Consider the following 19,494-nt stretch of genomic DNA (forward strand, 5'->3'; position numbering starts at 1 on the left):
ACAACTAACATATTGAACTTTTTATTTATTATCTTTTTCTTTAAAGGTGTAAAATGTGGAGGAATCCTAGCTCCTTCATCCAGCGGCAACATCTCCAGCCCGAACTTCCCAGGTCTTTACCCGTACAACGTGGACTGTTCCTGGCTGATCGTGGTGTCCGAGGGTTCATCCGTGCTGCTGACGTTCCACCACTTCGAGCTGGAGTACCATGTTGACTGCGCCTACGACTACATCAAGATCTACAACGGCGTCTCGGAGGACGAAGGCAACCTCCTGGGGAAGTTCTGCGGAGACGCGGCGCCTCCTCAGTTCAGCTCGTCCTGGAACATCATGTCCATCATCTTCCACTCCGACCGCCACGTGGCTCACACGGGCTTCCTGGTGGGATACAGGAAAGGTAACCAAACCGCAACACACATCGATCATGTGTCTGTAACACTGCACAGGTAATGACGCTCAGGTTCTCCATGTCGGTGGGGCAGATACGTGTGGGGGTGTCTTGACGGGAATCTCGGGGGTAATCTCCAGCCCAGGTTACCCGCTCGAGTACAGTAATAACGCAGAGTGCTCATGGATGATCCACGTATCCAATCGCAGCGTCGTCACTCTGGTCTTCCTCGACTTCCAGCTGGAGAATAACGAAGGCTGTAACTTTGACTACATTGCGCTGTTCGATGGGCCGACAGTCCAACACCGCCACATCGGGAACTACTGCGGAAACGAGCGACCGCCCAGCACCGTCTCCACGTCCAATCAGCTTCTGATCGTGTTTAAGTCAGACTTTAATATTGGAGGACGAGGATTTAAAGCTCATTTTTACTCGGGTAAGGACTCGATCATTTTACATTGTATACAGACACAAAACAAAGAAGAGCAGATTTTATTAGACATGGCTGCAGCTTTCACACAAAAATCATGTTATATACATAAATGTTCAATAAATTAAATCAAATGAAACAAAATCTTCTCAATACTTCATCAGCCGAGTGCCAGCAGGTGCTGAAGGCCATCAGTGGGAACTTCACCAGCCCCAGTTACCCCAATATCTACCCCAACAACATGAAGTGCCACTGGAGGGTGCATCTGCCCCAGGGTTACAGGATCAAGCTGTTCTTCCCGCTCATGGAGCTGGAGGATCAGAACAGTCTGACCGACTCCTGCGATTTCGACTCTGTAGCCGTGTACGATGGCGACAGTGAGGCAAACGCGTTGCTGGGGCGCTGGTGTGGGACTGAACAGCCTCCGGCTCTGACATCCAGGGCAGATAAACTGCTGGTGGTCCTGAACACAGACCGGAACGTCGCGTTCAAGGGTTTCTCTGCTTCATATACAGGAGGTGAGAGTCCACCAGGGGGCAGAATGATGACTCTCCTGAGGAAAGAGCTACACTTTTCACTATATTTAAAATTTTTTCCCCTCAAAACAGTACACGAATAGTAATAACTACGTCTTCCTATTTTTATCTAAACATTGGGGTCAATGTTTGTAAAATAAATAAATAAATAAATAACACAAATAATAAATCGCAAATTAGTTTATTTTCTAAAATCTGTTGCATCGTATGAGCTACAAGATTCTGTTTGAGATACTTCAGACAAAAGTTAAAGTTTGAAAGTTTAAGAGTCTATGTAACTGTACAGCTTCTCATGTAGGCCCCTCCCATTCAGTTCACTGGCCCCGCCCCTTTAAAATGATTACAGTAATGGATTATTTTACTGGATTATTATTTAAGAGTCTAAATAACTGTACAGCTTCTCATCAAGGCTCCTCCCATTCACTTCACTGGCCCCACCCCTTTAAAATGATTACAATAACAGTAAAATGCATGGATTATTTTTCTGGATTATTATTTAAGTCTATATAACTGTACAGCTTCTCATGTAGGCTCCTCCCATTCATTTCACTGGCTCTGCCCCCTTTAAAATTATTACAATAATGGATTACTTTCCTGGATTATTATTTAAGAATCTATATAACTGTACGTCTTCTCATTTAGACTCCTCCCACTGAGTTCACTGGCTCCGCCCCTTTAAAATGATTACAATAACAGTATGCATGGATTATTTTCCTGGATTATTTCAAAAACTGTTCAAATTGGTGCTTCAATTATGTAATTCCACAGTGTTTCCATTCTGTAAATAACATTTACTGTAAAATGGGGATTTATAATTAGAATATAAAACCTATTTCCTGATTATGACCTCATCGCTGAATTCGCATATCATTATAATTGACCGGGACGAGTAACTGTTCCTCGGTGTGTGTTGTGTTTTGTCTTTGCGTCCCAGTCGTACCGGTGAACGTGAGCTGCACCAGAACCGAGTTTCAGATCCAGATCTCCCAGCAGGCTTTGCCACAGCTGGACCGCGAGAGCGTGTATCTCGGAAACCCGTCCTGTTCGGCTCAGATGACAGCGATGAGCTACAAGATCCTGGCTCGCTTCGTCAACTGTGGAACCGCCGGTCAGGTACGACGCTGAGGTGGAGGTTTTACTCGTGTCATAAACGCACAAAACTGTGTGACTGATCAGGAGCAGCTTGTTTAGATGTCTATGTAAGACGTATGGAAGGAGTCTCCAGTGTCAGAGCTTTGTAACAGTCAGAGTTAAAGCTGTAAGATTTCTGACATCTTCAGGAAACATGATAAAAGATTGATGCAGGTGAGGAAAAGACTGTTTATCGCTGCTAGAATCTGCTTTAACGGACCTTCCGTAATGCTGAATGTAACCGTAAATGGATAAAAAGTACAACATCCCTCTCTTTAATAGTATCTGTTCAGACTTCAGATCGATTGCTGTCGTTTTCCGAGGTTTTTCCCCTCACCCAGTTTCATGGAACCTTTTTTCAGAAACGTCACAACATCACCATGCTGGTGAACACGCTCTACATAGACTTCTCTGACGGGAAGCAGCAGAGCGTTCAGGAGTACGAGGTGCAGTGCGACGCCCAGAGGAAGGTGGCGTCAGTCAGCATCATCTCGCCGGAGGATCGGATCCGGATGAACGAACTGGCCCGACTCGCAGAGGAGTCCAAGAGCCTGGAGGGTGCTCAGAGAGCCGAGCCCGAAGCTCACGAGACCAGCGACATCGTCTTCATCAGTGTCTGCGTGCTGGCCGTCATCCTCATGCTCATCGCCATCGTGTGGCTCGTGCTGCTCTAGACGGGTCAGCCTGACAGGTTCCGTCCGCACGGGTTCGAGGTCTTGTGAACCGGACATGACGTATACTCGCAAAAACCGACTGCAAAACGAGGCAGCGTTCCGATTGGTCGTCAGGTGTTGATTAATTCTCTATTACAGCAGCTCTGACAGCAGTGCAGGTTTATATTAATAGGTTTTGGTTTCTATAGCAACGGCTCGTTCCCAGGGACAAAGACATACAGATTAACCACAATGGTGCCGTTTTCTGTAAGGAGACGTTTGTGTGAGAAGGAGTGTCCAGTGTCGGCGCTTTGTAACGGTCAGAGGTGAAGCTGGAATGTCTTCAGGACAGATGTGCTTACACTTCGCTGTAACACAACAAGCTGATTTTGTGTGTGTGTGTGTGTGTGTGTGTGTATTAACTTCATGAGCGAAAAACACTGCATCACAAAAAAGCACTTTAAGGTTTATTAAAAAAAAATAATAATAAATAATCATAATTTATGATTAAAAATCCATTTATTTGTTCATGAGCTTATGGTCAGTTTGTGTGTCACGTGTTAAAAGCTGAGAATAATATGATAAAACAAAAAAACAACAAGATAAAAGGATCAAATAAACCGAATGGAGATTTCAAGTAAATTTAAATAAAACCTGTATTGTGGCCTATTTTCTACTTTCTGGTTTATCTCAAACATTTCAGACATTCTACTGCTAAAAATGATTTACAAATACAGAAAAAACTGTAATAAAGTACAGACTCAGGATGTGTGTGTGTGAGAATCTGTATCTGAGAGCATATCTGCAAGTGTGTGTATCTGTGTGTGTGTGTATCTGTAGGTGTGTGTATGAGTACCGGTGTGTGTATCTGTATTTGCGTCTGACTGTGAGTGTGTATCTGCAGGTGTGTGTGTGTGTGTGTGTATCTGTTTCTGTAAGAGTGTGTGTTTGTGTATCTGTTTATGTAAGTGTGTGTGTTTGTCTGTGTATGTTTGTGTGTGTGTGTTTGTGTGTGTATCTGTATCTCAAGTGTGTGTTTATCTATATGGGCGTGTGGGTATCTGTAAGTGTGTGTGTGTATCTGTATCTGTAAGTGTGTGTGTGTGTGTGTGTATCGTCTCTTTGATCTCAGCATCACAGTTTCTTCTTGTGGTTGCTGACGAGAAGATTAACAGTGATCCTGCCGTCCTTCACCTGTGCTCGGACGTCAGGTTTGTGTTTGAGAGCGAACACCAGCGCCCTCACGCTCCTCCTGTACGCTCCGCTGACCAGCCTCGAGCACTGGTGAAACACCTCCCTCTCCACGTTGTCCACCAGCGCAGCGTCTGCCTGAGAGAACGACAAAACCACAACACGTTCAGAGCGTTTCAGATTATAAACACTGGGCCGACTGAGAAGGTCAGGAAACGTGGAGTCACCTCTAACCCCAAGCTGTCAGCCAGGAGTTTTCTAGCATTGCTCCTCAGTTCCTCGCTCTGTTTATCACAGCGGACCTCGATGGACGGCTTGTTGGAGTTCTCCTCAATGAACGTCCTCCAGTGTGTGTAAACCTGACGAGCTAAAGACTTCACCTCAACGTCCGGGTGACTCTTATGCAGCCTGTTCACTGTGTGACCTGAGAGAGAGAGAGAATTTTATATTTGAATTACACTGAGTTGACATGCTCAGTTTTTTATTATTATTGTTCATAATGTGTTCATAAAGCATTATTATGGAATAATTTTATTACACGTTTTTTAGACACGTTTTTTTCCTTATGATGTTTTTTGTCACACTTCTCACTTATTTACAGTGATGTAGACAAATTCTGACTCTTTTCAGTGAGTTGTTTCATTTGACTCAGCTCACCAATAAGTCGACTCTTTTTGACTCCCAAACGACTCACTTGACAATTTGTTATAAATGGGGCACGTTTTGCTAAATTATGACCGGTGTTAGTGATCTGGTTAAGATGAAGACAATTTCTCACCAATCTTGGTGGACTTGAGCACTTCTTTGGAAGGCACTTTCTTGTCCAGCTCTGTCAGAGCGTTTAACATGTTCTCTTTGGTCTGACCGGGCAACTCCAAGATGGACTTGAACCTTTCGATGTCCTCAATCACCACCACTCTCTGTACAAACAAAAACACACACGATTCACACAGAATTCAGAACAAGACATTTTGTTTCCGTACAAATTCAGCGATGATATAAACATTTTAAAACAAATTGACCAATTTATTATTATAATTCTTAATGGCATAAACATGGGCCAGTGTTTAAGGTGCAGATGATATAATATTTCAGAAAATATATAACTGTTATTAAAGGTTATTATGTGAAAATATGAACATAATCACTATATTGCCAAAAGTTTTGGGACACCCCTCCAGATCATTGAGTTCAGGTGTTGTTTTTCAGGCATTAGGCTCGGCCCCTTAGTTCCAGTGAAAGGAACTCTTAATGCTTCAGCTTCATACCAAGACATTTTGGATGATTTCATGCTCTTTGTGTGAACAGTTTGGGGATGACCCCTTCCTGTTCCAACATGACTGCACACCAGTGACCAAAGCAAGGTCCATAAAGACATGGATGAGTGAGTTTGGTGTGGAGGAACTTGACTGGCCTGCACAGAGTCCTGACCTCAACCCCATAGAACACCTTTGGGATGAATTAGAGTGGAGATTGCGATCCAGACCTTCTCATCATCACAACATCAGTGCCTGACCTCACAAATGCTCTTCTTCTAGAGGAACGGTCAAAAATTCCCATAAAGACACTCCTAAACCTTGTGGAAAGCCTGACCAGAAGAGTTGAAGCTGTTATAGCTGCAAAGGGCGGGACAACTCCATATTACATTCATGTGCAGGTAAAGGCAGATGTCCCAGTTTTGGCCTGGCTCACAGTCTCCACTCTAATTCATCCCAAAGGTGTTCTATGGGGTTGAGGTCAGGACTCTGTGCAGGCCAGTCAAGTTCCTCCACACCAAACTCACTCATCCATGTCTTTATGGACCTTGCTTTGGTCACTGGTGTGCAGTCATGTTGGAACAGGAAGCGGTCATCCCCAAACTGTTCCCACAAAGAGCATGAAATTGTCCAAAATGTCTTGGTATGAAGCTGAAGCATTAAGAGTTCCTTTCACTGGAACTAAGGAGTCGAGCCCAACCCCTGAAAAACAACACCTGAACTCAATGATCTGGAGGGGTGTCCCAAAACTTTTGGCAATGTAGTATATTTATGGTGTTTATATTACAGACTGATAAACAGTAATAGTGATTATTGTCTACTTACCTTTAAAGACTCTATTGTTGCCTGTTTGTACACTTTCTCTTCATGTTTTTGTCCTGGTCTTGCTTGATCATTCTTTGGCACACGGACTACAAATTTATCCATTTCACTTTGGACCTTTTTACCTTAAATCTCTAAAGCCGGCTCTAATTATTGTATGCTAATAAACCCGGAAGTCGCTCATGACACAGATTTTCTGATTTATGTATGTTTCTAAACATTTAAAGTGTGTTTAAAATGAACTAAAACCTATGTAATAACGTAAGTAAATAATTATAAATATTATAAGAAATGAAAATAAACATAGCTTCCAAGCTAGTGCTAGCTCAGACTCATGACCATTGTGACGGGACGGAGTTTTCAAAGTAAACAACTCTTTAATAAAACTGTTCAATGTAACACAGCGGTATATTAGAAAAACATGAATTAACATCAGTAAAACATACTCAACACAAAAACTACATACAAATATTTAAAATTACTATCATGCGTGCGCAGTAAATTGAATATGAAAGCTCATTAAACTTTTAATTTGAAAAGTCTAACAACTCGGCGTTGTTTGGGTCGTGTACGTCACGTGATCTCTCAGTTTTAGCGCGGATTTTAGACGGATTAGCCGGCTAGCAGAAGACTTTTCTCCCGAGCGGTAAGTTTTACGGCTTCATTTTTTATCGCGTTTCATTAAATTTTTAAACATTTCCAGAACAAAAAAAACTACTTTATGTGTCCTGACTGTGTTTTTAACCTTATAAGTAGCATTTTAAGAAATTTTAGAACTTAGCCATGAGCTAACGTTAGCCGTATGTAGACGTAGTGCCAATCGGCTTGCGGCTCCCTTTAAGGGTGCACTACTTAGGGAGCGAAATAATGGTTAATGTACAGTATGTAGGGAACTATGTGTTTAATATGGAAGTATTTGGGATACAGCTATAGTTGGACCCATATTATACAGTCGGGAGTGTGAATGTTTTGGCACCCTTGGTCTTAAGTAGATTTTCTCCGGATATATTTAATAAATTTCTTGTTTTTATTTTTTTTTTATTTAGATTTTCATCGTCATGGAGATGCCTCAAAGTCTTCCAGCCAACAGCACACACAGTGCGGAGGATATAAAACCCTCAGAAAAAGAGGCAAATAAACGGAAAGTCCCCAGTGAGTGCAGGTTCACCCTGTTATTTTAGCGATTACATTAATGATGTGTGTTTTTGTTTGTGTACTCACTGTGTGTGTGTGTGTGTGTGTGTGTGTGTGTGTGTGTGTGTATCTTTCAGGAGATGTTGAGATGGACATTGAATACCTGTATGAAGTTGTTCCTCAGCTCTCTAGAGTTTTCAGAATTACCGATAAAATTGGAGAAGGTTTTTACATCATTTTCCCTTTAACTACAAACCTTTATTTAATACTATGTTCACTACACACACACTCACACACATAAACAAACATATATAGTTTATAACCTATATATAAACATCGGTTTGAAGAGAAACAGGAGTATTCACAAAAAGAAAACTGTTATAAATATCAGCAATAAATATGATGCTTCCAATCAGTCTGTAATTATTACATTAAATATATATATATATATAGTGTGAAGAATCAGTAAAAGTATTTTTTTTTTTAAATCAGATGGTAGGAAGTAAAATAAAATCAAATAATAATGCAATAAATAATATCTGTCAGAAAAAACTTTCAGCAGATGAGAACATTTTATGAATATATTATTCATATAAATTATTTATAAATAAATTATATTAATCCCAAAGGATTTTTTTTTTTTGCTTCATATTAAAAGAAAAATAAATATAATTGAAAAATAAATGAAACATTCTATAAATGAAAAACGTATTCAAAGTACAAAAAAGGTGCTAGGGAATTAAGAACATATTGCTCATGGTATGATGTATGGATGATATTATATTTATTTATCCAAATATTATATTAATATTTATTTTGAAAAAAAGATGATTAAAATAGAATAAATAGGCAAACATTAAATATAAAATTAATGTGTAACAATGATTACTGACTTATTTACCTGACCTGTGAAAACGTATCAGGCTCTTAGATCCTGTAACAAATTCAGTTATCAAAAACAGATTAATTTATTATTCATTAAACTGGAAATGTATAAAGAGAATTCTTCCATTAGGAATGATTTAATTGTTTAATTTATTATAAATATTTTTTCATGAATTGTTTGAGTTAAATTGCATTTTTAAAGCTTTGAATATAAATGATATCATGCCATGTGTGTTTAATAAATCCCTGGTCCTGTGTTAGGTACGTTCAGCTCCGTGTACCTGGGAGAAGCGCAGATGAGCGACGGGATAAGAGAGAAGTTTGCTCTGAAGCATCTGATCCCTACCAGTCACCCAGTCCGGATCGCCGCAGAGCTCCAGTGTTTAACTGTGGCCGGGTGAGAGAACACCCTGTGTTAGAATAAACCGTGTGTGTGTGTAGTTTGATCTGAAATCCCTGACGTGTTTTTTTTTTTCCCTCTTTTCTCACAGCGGTCAAGAGAACGTGATGGGAGTGACCTACTGCTTCAGGAAGGACCACCACGTGGTGATCATCATGCCCTACATGGAGCACCAGGCCTTCATGGTAAAGAACATAAAGATGTGAGTGTTGAATCATCACTGTAACAGGATGTCGGTTTGAGGGAAATGTCTTTGTCTTCTCTAGGACATTGTGGAGACACTGAGTTTCGAGGAGGTGCGTCAGTACATTTATCATCTCCTCAAAGCCCTGAAGCACATACACAAGTTCGGGATCATCCATCGGGACATCAAGCCCACCAACTTCCTCTACAACCGGAGGGAGAAAAAGTATGTGCACCCCTTTCATCTGTAATATTCCTATTCCGACCAATTATATCAGGAATAAAACTCCACATGAGGTAAAGACGCAGAGCTTTTATATTTTATCCGTTTATAGTTACTTTTAATGCTGCTATTTATAAAAACCTGTAATTTATAAAGAATTCATCAACACCTTCTCTTCTGTCCAATCACAATCCAGGATTTAATTTCACTGTGGTACAAAACCTCACAATAGAGCAAATGAAACTTAAATACAGCGCCAGTGACACCAGGGAAAAGTTGATAGTTAATATTGTGTGTTGTGTGTGTGTGTTGTGTGTGTGTGTGTGTGTTGGCAGGTACGCGCTGGTGGATTTTGGCCTGGCTCAGGGAACTCCTGACACTCAGATCGAGTTGTTAAAGGTGGTGAAATCTCAGAAAGCTCAGAAAGAATCACAGGGGAAACAGGCGCTGGTTCCTTTACCACCTAACACCAGGAGCTGTGCACCTCACACGTCCACTAAAGCTCCAGTGAAAAGACCGTGTCCAAACCAGCGCACAAAACACACCAAGGTTTCTGTTTCTGTCTGGGGCACAAACTGGTTTCTCTTCTGTTTCTGGGTGAAGACACACTGGCTCTGATATTATTTATTTTTATTCTCTGTGCTCACATTAGAGCACCTTTAAGGCTAACATGGTCACCTCGCTTCCTTTATTCCACTTTTTCTCCCAATATACATATTTAACAAAGTCACATTTTCTCTACGGATGCTTTAAAGTATCTGCGATTTCTCTACAGATGCTTTAAACTTCTGTGTTTTCTCTACAGATGCTTTAAACTTCTGTGTTTTCTCTACAGATGCTTTAAACTTCTGTGTTTTCTCTACAGATGCTTTAAACTTCTGTGTTTTCTCTACAGATGGTTTAAAGCCTCTGCGATTTCTATACAGACGCTTTAAAGCCTCTATCTCTTTCTCGAGAGATGCTTTACAGCTTCTGCTGAATTTCTTTTAATTGGTACTAAATCAACTTTATCTAAAATAAATAGCTTCTCCCTCTCTATTGACAATTCTATTGTTTCCCCTTCTACTCAGGTTAAGAGTTTGGGTGTCCTCCTGGACAGTTCACTCTCATTTCAATCACATATTAATAACATTACCCGGTCTGCGTATTTCCGTCTACGTAATATCAACCGTCTTCATCCTTCCCTTACACAGAATGCTACTGCTATTCTTGTTCACAATCTTGTTACCTCACGTATTGACTATTGTAACTCCCTTCTTTTTTGGTCTCTCTCATAAATCTCTTCTTAAACTTCAACTGGTTCAAAACTCAGCAGCTCGTATCATCACTAAAACTCCTTCATTTCACCACATCACTCCGGTTCTGCAGCAGCTTCACTGGCTTCCGGTCAAGCTTCGCATCGACTTTAAGATTCTTCTTCTCATTTTTAAAGCTATTCACAATCTTGCCCCTTCTTACTTGTCTGATCTTCTCCATATTCCTGTTCCCTCTCGTTCTCTTAGATCTGCCTCTTCTCTTCATCTTTCTGTGCCTTCTGCTCGTCTCATGGGGCAGAGGGCTTTCTGTTGCTCTGCTCCCCGGCTCTGGAACTCTTTACCTCCAGACATCCGTAACCTTGACTATCTTTAAATCTAGACTCAAGTCTCACCTGTTTAAGCTTGCTTACTCTTCCTAAATCTTACTTGCCCTCTCACACAGTCACAGTCTTCTGTGTTTTTTGTTATTGTTGCTTGTTTTTTGTCGTATTGTTTCTATGTGCTTTGTTTTGTAACTCATTGTTCAGTGTCCTTGGGTGTTGAGAAAGGCACCTATAAATAAAATGTATTATTATTATTATTCTGCGATTTCTATACAGACGCTTTAAAGCTTCTGCGTTTTTTCCATGGGCGCTTTAAAGCCTCTGTGATTTCTCTTCTGACGCTTTAAAGCCTCTGTGATTTCTCTTCTGACGCTTTAAAGCCTCTGTGATTTCTCTTCTGACGCTTTAAAGCCTCTGCGTTTTCTCTATGGGCACTCTAAAGCATTTGCATTTTCTCTACAGACACTTTATCTGTTTATGGTTACAAACAAGGAGCAGTTAATAGAATGTTGTTCTAAGAAAGCCTGATTAAAATAAGAGCCACTGTGTCTCATGCACTTGTTTTGTCCGTGTCTGTGTCTCGTCTCTCTCGAGCCTGTACTGATGTCATTCTGATGTCGTTTCTCAGGAGCTGATGGGACTTTGTAAAACGCCTCGCTCCGTGTTCGGTGAGAGAAACCTCAACAGCGTCAACACTACTAAGACTCCCACGGATAAAACTGAGGTCAGGATTATTATTTGAATCTAAAGCAAGTGTTTTCTTTTCCTTTTTCCCTCCAGCACTTTTTCTTTACATGTTATCGTTTCAGGGACACATAATAAAACCTACGAAGACAGACGACGTCATCGCACGCAAGCTCGTCTCCATGAAACGCCGCACTCTTCCTGCTCGGGCTCCGGTGACCAACCAGAAGGCGAAACCTGTGACTCTAAACCCGTCTCTCACCTGCAACTGCTACATGACTGACCGCATCTGCAACATCTGTCTGTCCAGGTAACCTTCACCAGTGATGAGAAAGAGCTAAACCTTCTGACTTGCATAATATGGTTAACCCACGAATGTTTCTGCTCTACAGGAAGCAGCAGGTGGCTCCGAGAGCTGGAACTCCAGGATTCAGGGCTCCTGAAGTTCTGACCAAGTGTCCTGACCAAGGAACCGGTGAGATATTGTGCATGTAATGAAGCACAGAGCAAGAACTAACATGTCTTGTGGATGTTCCACAACTGTAACTATAAACGGATAAAAGTACAACATATAGAATGGTGTACACTAAAGTATATGTAGAATGTTGCGTTTACTCTACGGATGCTTTAACCCTTTGCATTTTCTCTATGGATGCCTTAAAGCCCCTGAGTTTTCTCTAAGGACGCTTTAACCCTCTGCGTTTTCTCTACAGGCGCTTTAACGTAATGTTGTATACACTGTTTTAAAATCAGTTTTTAGATTCATCCGTCTCGCATATCCTCATTTTGGATTTTTATCTCCACCATCAAACCCCTAGCTATTGACGTGTGGTCAGCCGGCGTCATCCTGCTCTCCCTCCTGAGTGGCAGGTATCCCTTTTTCAAAGCCAGTGATGACCTGATGGCCTTGACGCAGATCATGACTATCCGCGGCTCCAGAGAAACTGTGCAGGCAGCTAAGAAATTCGGTACGTGCTCCATCTTTGTGTTTATTTGATTTAGAAGTTCATGCCAAAGCGTCTGATCTTATCTTGCTGGTGTGACACAGGCAAGGCAGTGGTGTGTAGCCGCGAGCTTCCCCGACTCGACCTGAGGATCCTGTGTGAGACGCTGAGAGGAGTGCGGTCATGTGGGGACGACTCGCTGCCCCAGGAGTTTCAGGTCTCACGGCATCCTGCGGATGCTAAAAAAAGACAATCTGGCAACCGAGCGGAGAAGAGGAACAGCACGGATAATGCCAGAGAATCACAGACTGCGGGATGGGACACTGTTCCTGATGAGGTTTATGATCTTCTGGACAAACTGTTAGATTTGAACCCAGCCACGAGAATCACCGCGGCTATGGCGCTGCAGCATCCACTGTTTAAAGATATCAGGGATTAATACAGCTTTAACTAGCAGGTTAGTAGTAGTAGTAGTAGTAGTAGTAGTAGTAGTAGTAGTAGTAGTAGTAGTAATCCTCAGGGAGAAATTTTAACAGTTCTGATTCTGTGATTTATCTGAACATGGAGTGCATTAGTTTTGTAATATTGTGTACTTTGTATATACATGGTGTATATTTATTTATCTGAATTGTTCATGTTCATGAACACGCCGTTGGTGCATTCCATTACAATAACATTTTAATAAACGTTTTACAAACATCTCTACTAGCGTGTTTTGATATTTTTCTCAGAGTAGCTGATCAATGTGTAGTAATGTTTTGTCGAAACGACTCATGATTCAATCAATATGATTCAGAATCATTTCAATATGATTTTCAATATTTCAGTATGATTCAGAATCATTTCAATATGATTTTCAATATTTCAACATTTCAATATGATTCAGTCATTTTAATGATTCAGTCATTTCAATATGATTTTCAGTATGATTGTCATTTCAGTATGATTTTCAACATTTCAATATGAGTTTGAATATTTCAATATGATTCTGAATCATTTCAATATGATTTTCAATATTTCAACATTTCAATATGATTCAGTCATTTTAATGATTCAGTCATTTCAATATGATTTTCAGTATGATTGTCATTTCAGTATGATTTTCAACATTTCAATGAGTTTGAATATTTCAATATGATTCTGAATCATTTCAATATGATTTTCAATATGATTCAGAATCATTTCAATATGAGTTTCAATATGATTCAGTCATTTCAATATGAGTTTCAATATTTCAATATGATTTTCAATATTTCAACATTTCAATATGATTCAGTCATTTTAATGATTCAGAGTCATTTCAATATGATTTTCAATATTTCAATATGATTCAGAGTCATTTCAATATGATTTTCAATATTTCAATATGATTCAGAGTCATTTCAATATGATTTTCAATATTTCAACATTTCAGTATGTCATTTCAATATTATTTTCAACATTTCAATATGATTCAGAATCATTTCACTGAGTTTCAATATTTCAATATGATTCAGAATCATTTCAATATGATTTTCAATATGATTCAGAATCATTTCAATGATTTTCAATATTTCAATATGATTCAGAATCATTTCAATATGATTTTCAATATGATTCAGAATCATTTCAATATGAGTTTCAATATTTCAATATGATTCAGAATCATTTCAATATGATTCAGAATCATTTCAATATGATTTTCGATATTTCAACAGTTCAATATGATTTTCGATATTTCAGTATGATTCAGAGTCATTTCAATATGATTTTATTTATTTGTCTATCTTAGCATGTTTTGATATTTTTCTTAAAGTAGCTGATTAACAATCCAGGCACTAGTCAAAGCAATATGTGTAGTAATGTTTTGTCTAAACGACTCATGATTCAATAAATATGATTCAGAATCATTTCAATTTGATTTTATTTAATCCAATTCAATTTATTTTGTACAGTGCCTTTTACAACGAACACTGTCTCAAAGCAGCTTTACAAAAGAAGAGAAACAGAGAAAGAGGAGGGGGGAAATTAAAAAAAAAAAAAACTAAATAACTAGAAATAAAAATAAACTATTAAATTAAATTAAATTAAATTATTAAACTATTTTATCCCTAATGAGCAAGCCTGTGGCGACGGTGGCAAGGAAAAACTCCCTGGGATGATATGAGGAAGAAACCTTGAGAGGAATTTATTTATTTGTTTATTTATTTTTGATATCTTAGCATGTTTTTAATATTTTTCTTAAAGTAGCTGATATCCAGGGACTAGTCAAAGCAATATGTGTTGTAATGTTTTGTCCAAACGACTTCAATAATAACGACTTCATGCTTCAATAAATTTGATTCAGATTCATTTCAATGTGATTCAGAATCATTACGCTATAAGTAAGAATCATTTCAATATGATTTTATTTATTTATTCATTTACCTTTCATATCTTGACATTTTTCTCAAAGTAGCTGATTAACAGTCCAGGGACTAATCAATAAATATGATTCAGAATCATTTCCATATGCCGATTGGTTTTAATAAAACTATACATACAGCCAAGTTGTAGAAAAAGGGAGCTTTATTAAATGTCCAGAAATATCCATTTAGATATTTACAGGCAAACTTTCTACTCGGAGATTTTTTTTAAATACATTTGGCTCATTCAGCACAAAATCTAACCCTGCATTGTTTGTTCAGAAGTGTGTCAGATATTTCACCAGCCTTCTGTCTGTAAATAATAAAAAAAAAACGTAACTTTCGTTGCCCAAACGATTCCTTTTCGCCGAGTCGCTCCTGAAAACGATTCACACGAGTCTCTGTGTGTTGTGTATGTCGTACAGCTACTCGTACGGAGGATAAGGGCTGTGTCCTGATGAGTGTTTTCTATCACTGTAACGGTGTTTATGATTTATGAACTGAAGTTTGTTGTAAAGCTCCCGTACAGGAGATCGCCGTCCGGTCCGGTCCGAGACGGCTACGTCTCTCCTTTAGCTTCGGCGATCTCCTCGATTCGGGCCAAGACGCTCTCCATCAAATCGAACATGTAGAGTGCAGACTGCAGCACCTGCAGAGGAGAGAGGACCAGGAGCGCCTCAGAACATGTGGATGAAATATTTATCCACAGGTTTGGACCTTATGGTATTGGCATGCGGATTAAAAAGATCAAATGTGACAAATCATCACCTGGAGCTGCATTTCAGGAGTCATGTTGGGTAACGTGTCGTTGCCGACGGTAACCGTGCAGGTCGGCACTTTAGACTCTACGGAAATACACACACACAAAGTCACTCTCTGTGCTGCTCAGGTAAAACAAACAGGCTGTTTTATTTACTTTAACACCAGCGTGTCTGACCTGCTGCGCTGTTCTTCCTCTTCTTCTCCTTTGTGCTCTTCAGCTCCGCCTCGTAATGAGCTCGGGACATGTTCAAGCCCGTGCGCAGGGGCTTCAGGAAATTCTCCTCGACCGTACAGAGCTCACTCCATATTCCAGTCTGAGGATCACACACACACACGCCATGGGCATGCTGGGAAATGCAGCAGACTTCTGTAGAAGAGAAGAGAGATTTGGGTCACGTCCTACCTCGTTGTGCCGTTCTTTATCTCTGATTAGGAGATAACGCAGCAGGTTCAATGACTCCATAATCCTACACACACACAAAAAACAAAGTTCAGTTTCAATTTAAAATTCTTCAATTCTGAGACTCTTTAATACCCTTAGTTGCCAAATAAAAGGAAAAAAAATTCTTAAAATAGACAGACAGATGTGCAGACAGATGTTAAATCAGTAAAATGAGGTAAAATGTAAGAAATGAAAGGGGGCGATTTTGGGGATTGTTGCGTTACCGGTCTAAATTGTGTAGCAGGTCAGTTTCTGCTCCCTGAGGAAGACTCAGGACCTGGCGCAGTAACGGCAGGAGATGTTTCCCCAGGAACCAGTCGTTCTCATGACCGGGCTACAGAGAGCGGAGAGAAGGCACCGTGTCGACGCTTAATACTCGTTAAAAAGTCAATAAAACACAATTCATGTTTATAACTTTAACTTTCACGCTTCATATTAATAATAAAACCTGGCTACAAGGAGCAGGTGGTGCTCAGTGTGTAACAGGTGAACTTATGCATCATTTATTACATTTTTAATAACAATCTTTTACAGAGTTCACCAGAGCAGTCTGAAAGGGGGGCGGGTCAGTGGGTGGGGTCATATGGGCTCATTTGCATAAGGGGTGTACACAACTGATCAGCATTCTGTAGCACTGTACCTTCAAAGCGAGATCGATCTGGTTCTTGATGTTCTTGATGATGAAGCCCTCCACTCCTGCGTGCTCACTGGTTTTCAGCATGCACCTGAAACACAGACACGCCATTATACTGGGAATAACAGCGACACGCCGGTATACTGGGAATGACAGCGACACGCCATTATACTGGGAATGACAGCGACACGCCATTATACTGGGAATGACAGCGACACGCCATTATACTGGGAATGACAGCGACACGCCATTATACTGGGAATAACACAGACACGCCATTATACTGGGAATGACAGCGACACGCCATTATACTGGGAATAACAGCGACACGCCGGTATACTGGGAATGACAGCGACACGCCATTATACTGGGAATGACAGCGACACGCCATTATACTGGGAATGACAGCGACACGCCATTATACTGGGAATAACAGCGACACGCCGGTATACTGGGAATAACACAGACACGCCATTATACTGGGAATGACAGCGACACGCCATTATACTGGGAATAACACAGACACGCCATTATACTGGGAATGACAGCGACACGCCATTATACTGGGAATAACAGCGACACGCCGGTATACTGGGAATGACAGCGACACGCCATTATACTGGGAATGACAGCGACACGCCATTATACTGGGAATGACAGCGACACGCCATTATACTGGGAATAACAGCGACACGCCGGTATACTGGGAATAACACAGACACGCCATTATACTGGGAATGACAGCGACACGCCATTATACTGGGAATGACAGCGACACGCCATTATACTGGGAATGACAGCGACACGCCATTATACTGGGAATGACAGCGACACGCCATTATACTGGGAATGACAGCGACACGCCATTATACTGGGAATGACAGCGACACGCCATTATACTGGGAATGACAGCGACACGCCATTATACTGGGAATGACAGCGACACGCCATTATACTGGGAATGACAGCGACACGCCATTATACTGGGAATAACACAGACACGCCATTATACTGGGAATGACAGCGACACGCCATTATACTGGGAATGACAGCGACACGCCATTATACTGGGAATGACAGCGACACGCCATTATACTGGGAATGACAGCGACACGCCATTATACTGGGAATAACACAGACACGCCATTATACTGGGAATGACAGCGACACGCCATTATACTGGGAATGACAGCGACACGCCATTATACTGGGAATAACACAGACACGCCATTATACTGGGAATGACAGCGACACGCCATTATACTGGGAATGACAGCGACACGCCATTATACTGGGAATGACAGCGACACGCCATTATACTGGGAATAACAGCGACACGCCGGTATACTGGGAATAACACAGACACGCCATTATACTGGGAATGACAGCGACACGCCATTATACTGGGAATGACAGCGACACGCCATTATACTGGGAATGACAGCGACACGCCATTATACTGGGAATGACAGCGACACGCCATTATACTGGGAATGACAGCGACACGCCATTATACTGGGAATAACACCGACACGCCATTATACTGGGAATAACACCGACACGCCGGTATACTGGGAATAACACCAAAACACCATTATACTGGGAATAACACCAAAACACCATTATACTGGGAATAACACAGACACGCCATTATACTGGGAATAACACAGACACGCCATTATACTGGGAATAACACAGACACGCCATTATACTGGGAATAACACCAAAACACCATTATACTGGGAATAACACCAAAACACCATTATACTGGGAATAACACCAAAACACCATTATACTGGGAATAACACCAAAACACCATTATACTGGGAATAACAGCGACACGCTATTATACTGGGAATAACACCAAAACACCATTATACTGGGAATAACACCAAAACACCATTATACTGGGAATAACAGCGACACGCTATTATACTGGGAATAACACCAAAACACCATTATACTGGGAATAACAGCGACACGCTATTATACTGGGAATAACACCAAAACACCATTATACTGGGATTACCACCGACACGCCGTTATACTGGGAATAACACCAAAACACCATTATACTGGGAATAACACCAAAACACCATTATACTGGGATTACCACCGACACGCTATTATACTGGGAATAAATCGCACGCAAAACGATGACACTGGTTTTCTTAGCATGTTATTTTATGTTTCCGACAGAACTTTTTTTTTGGTGAATAAAGACTCACCTGAAAAACTTGTATTTGGCCTCAGTGTTAAATTTGTCGATGCTCAGCTGGAACACGGAGAGTCCTTTAGTCCTCTGTATACACACACACACACACACACACTTCAGTTTAAGCTTCTTAATAAGCCATAAAGTAAAATAAGAAACGATTTTCAAATGAGACATGCATCAACATCATAACCCTCCTCGTTTCCATGGAAACAGACTCTTATGACGCCTATATGTACGGCTCTATAAAACGTACAGCCTTTATAAATAGTTATAAGCGCATTATCAACAAACAGCTTGTGCAGTCTGTGAGGAATGAAACGCTTCAGGAAATCAGTAGTCACTGATTATTTTCTTGCAGAGGCCGGACACTCAGAGTGTGTAGTTCATAACCCAGTGTGCGTCTTACCACGCTCTGAACCGGACACAGCGTCATCACCTTCACCATGTTCTGAAAAAGAAAAATAGACCCACCAATGAGCGCCAATGAGCAGGAGGCTGTGAGGTTCATCCTCAGCTTGTGTTTGTAAGGGTCTTGGATTAGATTTGAAGGATTAAAGTAGCGCTGCTCTACCTGTGGAACGTTTAAAAAAGCTTTTAAATCCAGCAGGTCACAGG

The 19,494-nt window shown here is 40.7% G+C and overlaps 4 protein-coding genes across 7 annotated transcripts in view; 2 read left to right on the forward strand and 2 right to left on the reverse strand.

The window, feature by feature from the left end:
- Positions 1-3,649, forward strand: cdcp2 (CUB domain containing protein 2; the record flags this gene model as incomplete). Its single annotated transcript, XM_058418318.1, has 5 exons — positions 1-397; positions 483-824; positions 983-1,336; positions 2,289-2,467; positions 2,848-3,649. Coding segments are annotated over 5 exons (1,584 nt in total), but the record flags the coding sequence as incomplete, so codon positions are not given.
- A 34-nt stretch (positions 3,650-3,683) lies between these two features.
- tceanc2 (transcription elongation factor A (SII) N-terminal and central domain containing 2) lies at positions 3,684-6,768 on the reverse strand. Its single transcript, XM_058372760.1, has 4 exons — positions 6,411-6,768; positions 5,108-5,249; positions 4,557-4,753; positions 3,684-4,467 (listed from the first exon to the last, which is right to left on the reverse strand). Exons 1-4 carry the CDS (start codon positions 6,510-6,512, stop codon positions 4,273-4,275), a joined length of 636 nt encoding a protein of 211 aa, XP_058228743.1. The 5' UTR covers positions 6,513-6,768; the 3' UTR covers positions 3,684-4,272.
- A 217-nt stretch (positions 6,769-6,985) lies between these two features.
- On the forward strand, positions 6,986-13,130 carry cdc7 (cell division cycle 7 homolog (S. cerevisiae)). 2 transcript variants are annotated; one of them, XM_058372759.1, is made up of 12 exons: positions 6,986-7,053; positions 7,454-7,559; positions 7,679-7,765; positions 8,688-8,823; positions 8,918-9,011; positions 9,093-9,235; positions 9,568-9,631; positions 11,440-11,535; positions 11,621-11,805; positions 11,888-11,970; positions 12,314-12,463; positions 12,544-13,130. In XM_058372759.1, exons 2-12 carry the CDS (start codon positions 7,466-7,468, stop codon positions 12,876-12,878), a joined length of 1,467 nt encoding a protein of 488 aa, XP_058228742.1. In that variant the 5' UTR covers positions 6,986-7,053; positions 7,454-7,465; the 3' UTR covers positions 12,879-13,130. The 2 variants fall into 2 exon arrangements, with proteins under 2 accessions (XP_058228742.1, XP_058228741.1); XM_058372758.1 differs by having other exon boundaries at positions 9,568-9,781; positions 12,544-13,127.
- Positions 13,131-14,968: 1,838 nt separating this feature from the next.
- Positions 14,969-19,494, reverse strand: part of glmna (glomulin, FKBP associated protein a) — a 10,318-nt gene continuing 5,792 nt past the window's right edge. For 2 of the 3 annotated variants that reach the window (XM_058418692.1, XM_058418693.1), the window contains exons 12-20: positions 19,451-19,494; positions 19,286-19,327; positions 18,890-18,963; positions 16,668-16,752; positions 16,252-16,361; positions 15,989-16,052; positions 15,761-15,899; positions 15,592-15,668; positions 14,969-15,472 (exon numbers count right to left, since the gene is read on the reverse strand). The exon at positions 19,451-19,494 is cut by the window's right edge and continues 46 nt beyond it. In XM_058418692.1, the coding sequence (XP_058274675.1) occupies positions 15,383-15,472; positions 15,592-15,668; positions 15,761-15,899; positions 15,989-16,052; positions 16,252-16,361; positions 16,668-16,752; positions 18,890-18,963; positions 19,286-19,327; positions 19,451-19,494 (725 nt within the window). In that variant the 3' untranslated portion in view covers positions 14,969-15,382. Of the gene's footprint in view, positions 15,473-15,591; positions 15,669-15,760; positions 15,953-15,988; positions 16,053-16,251; positions 16,362-16,667; positions 16,753-18,889; positions 18,964-19,285; positions 19,328-19,450 lie in introns of those variants that run through there. The other variant, XM_058418694.1, reaches the window with a different exon arrangement.

Source organism: Hemibagrus wyckioides, linkage group LG20, assembly GCF_019097595.1.
Source record: "Hemibagrus wyckioides isolate EC202008001 linkage group LG20, SWU_Hwy_1.0, whole genome shotgun sequence".
Lineage (NCBI taxonomy): Eukaryota > Metazoa > Chordata > Actinopteri > Siluriformes > Bagridae > Hemibagrus > Hemibagrus wyckioides.

What these genes read in the sequence shown, in the direction of transcription:
- tceanc2 (XM_058372760.1), bottom strand. Translation starts at nt 6,512, where the DNA reads ATGGATAAATTTGTAGTCCGTGTGCCAAAGAATGATCAAGCAAGACCA. An exon ending in CAACAATAGAGTCTTTAAAG is followed by an intron (nt 5,250 to 6,410) that starts GTAAGTAGACAA and finishes TTGTTTGTACAG; the next exon opens with AGAGTGGTGGTGATTGAGGA. An exon ending in CTGACAGCTTGGGGTTAGAG is followed by an intron (nt 4,468 to 4,556) that starts GTGACTCCACGT and finishes TCGTTCTCTCAG; the next exon opens with GCAGACGCTGCGCTGGTGGA.
- cdc7 (XM_058372758.1), top strand. Translation starts at nt 7,466, where the DNA reads ATGGAGATGCCTCAAAGTCTTCCAGCCAACAGCACACACAGTGCGGAG. An exon ending in TACCGATAAAATTGGAGAAG is followed by an intron (nt 7,766 to 8,687) that starts GTTTTTACATCA and finishes GTCCTGTGTTAG; the next exon opens with GTACGTTCAGCTCCGTGTAC. An exon ending in TACAACCGGAGGGAGAAAAA is followed by an intron (nt 9,236 to 9,567) that starts GTATGTGCACCC and finishes GTGTGTTGGCAG; the next exon opens with GTACGCGCTGGTGGATTTTG.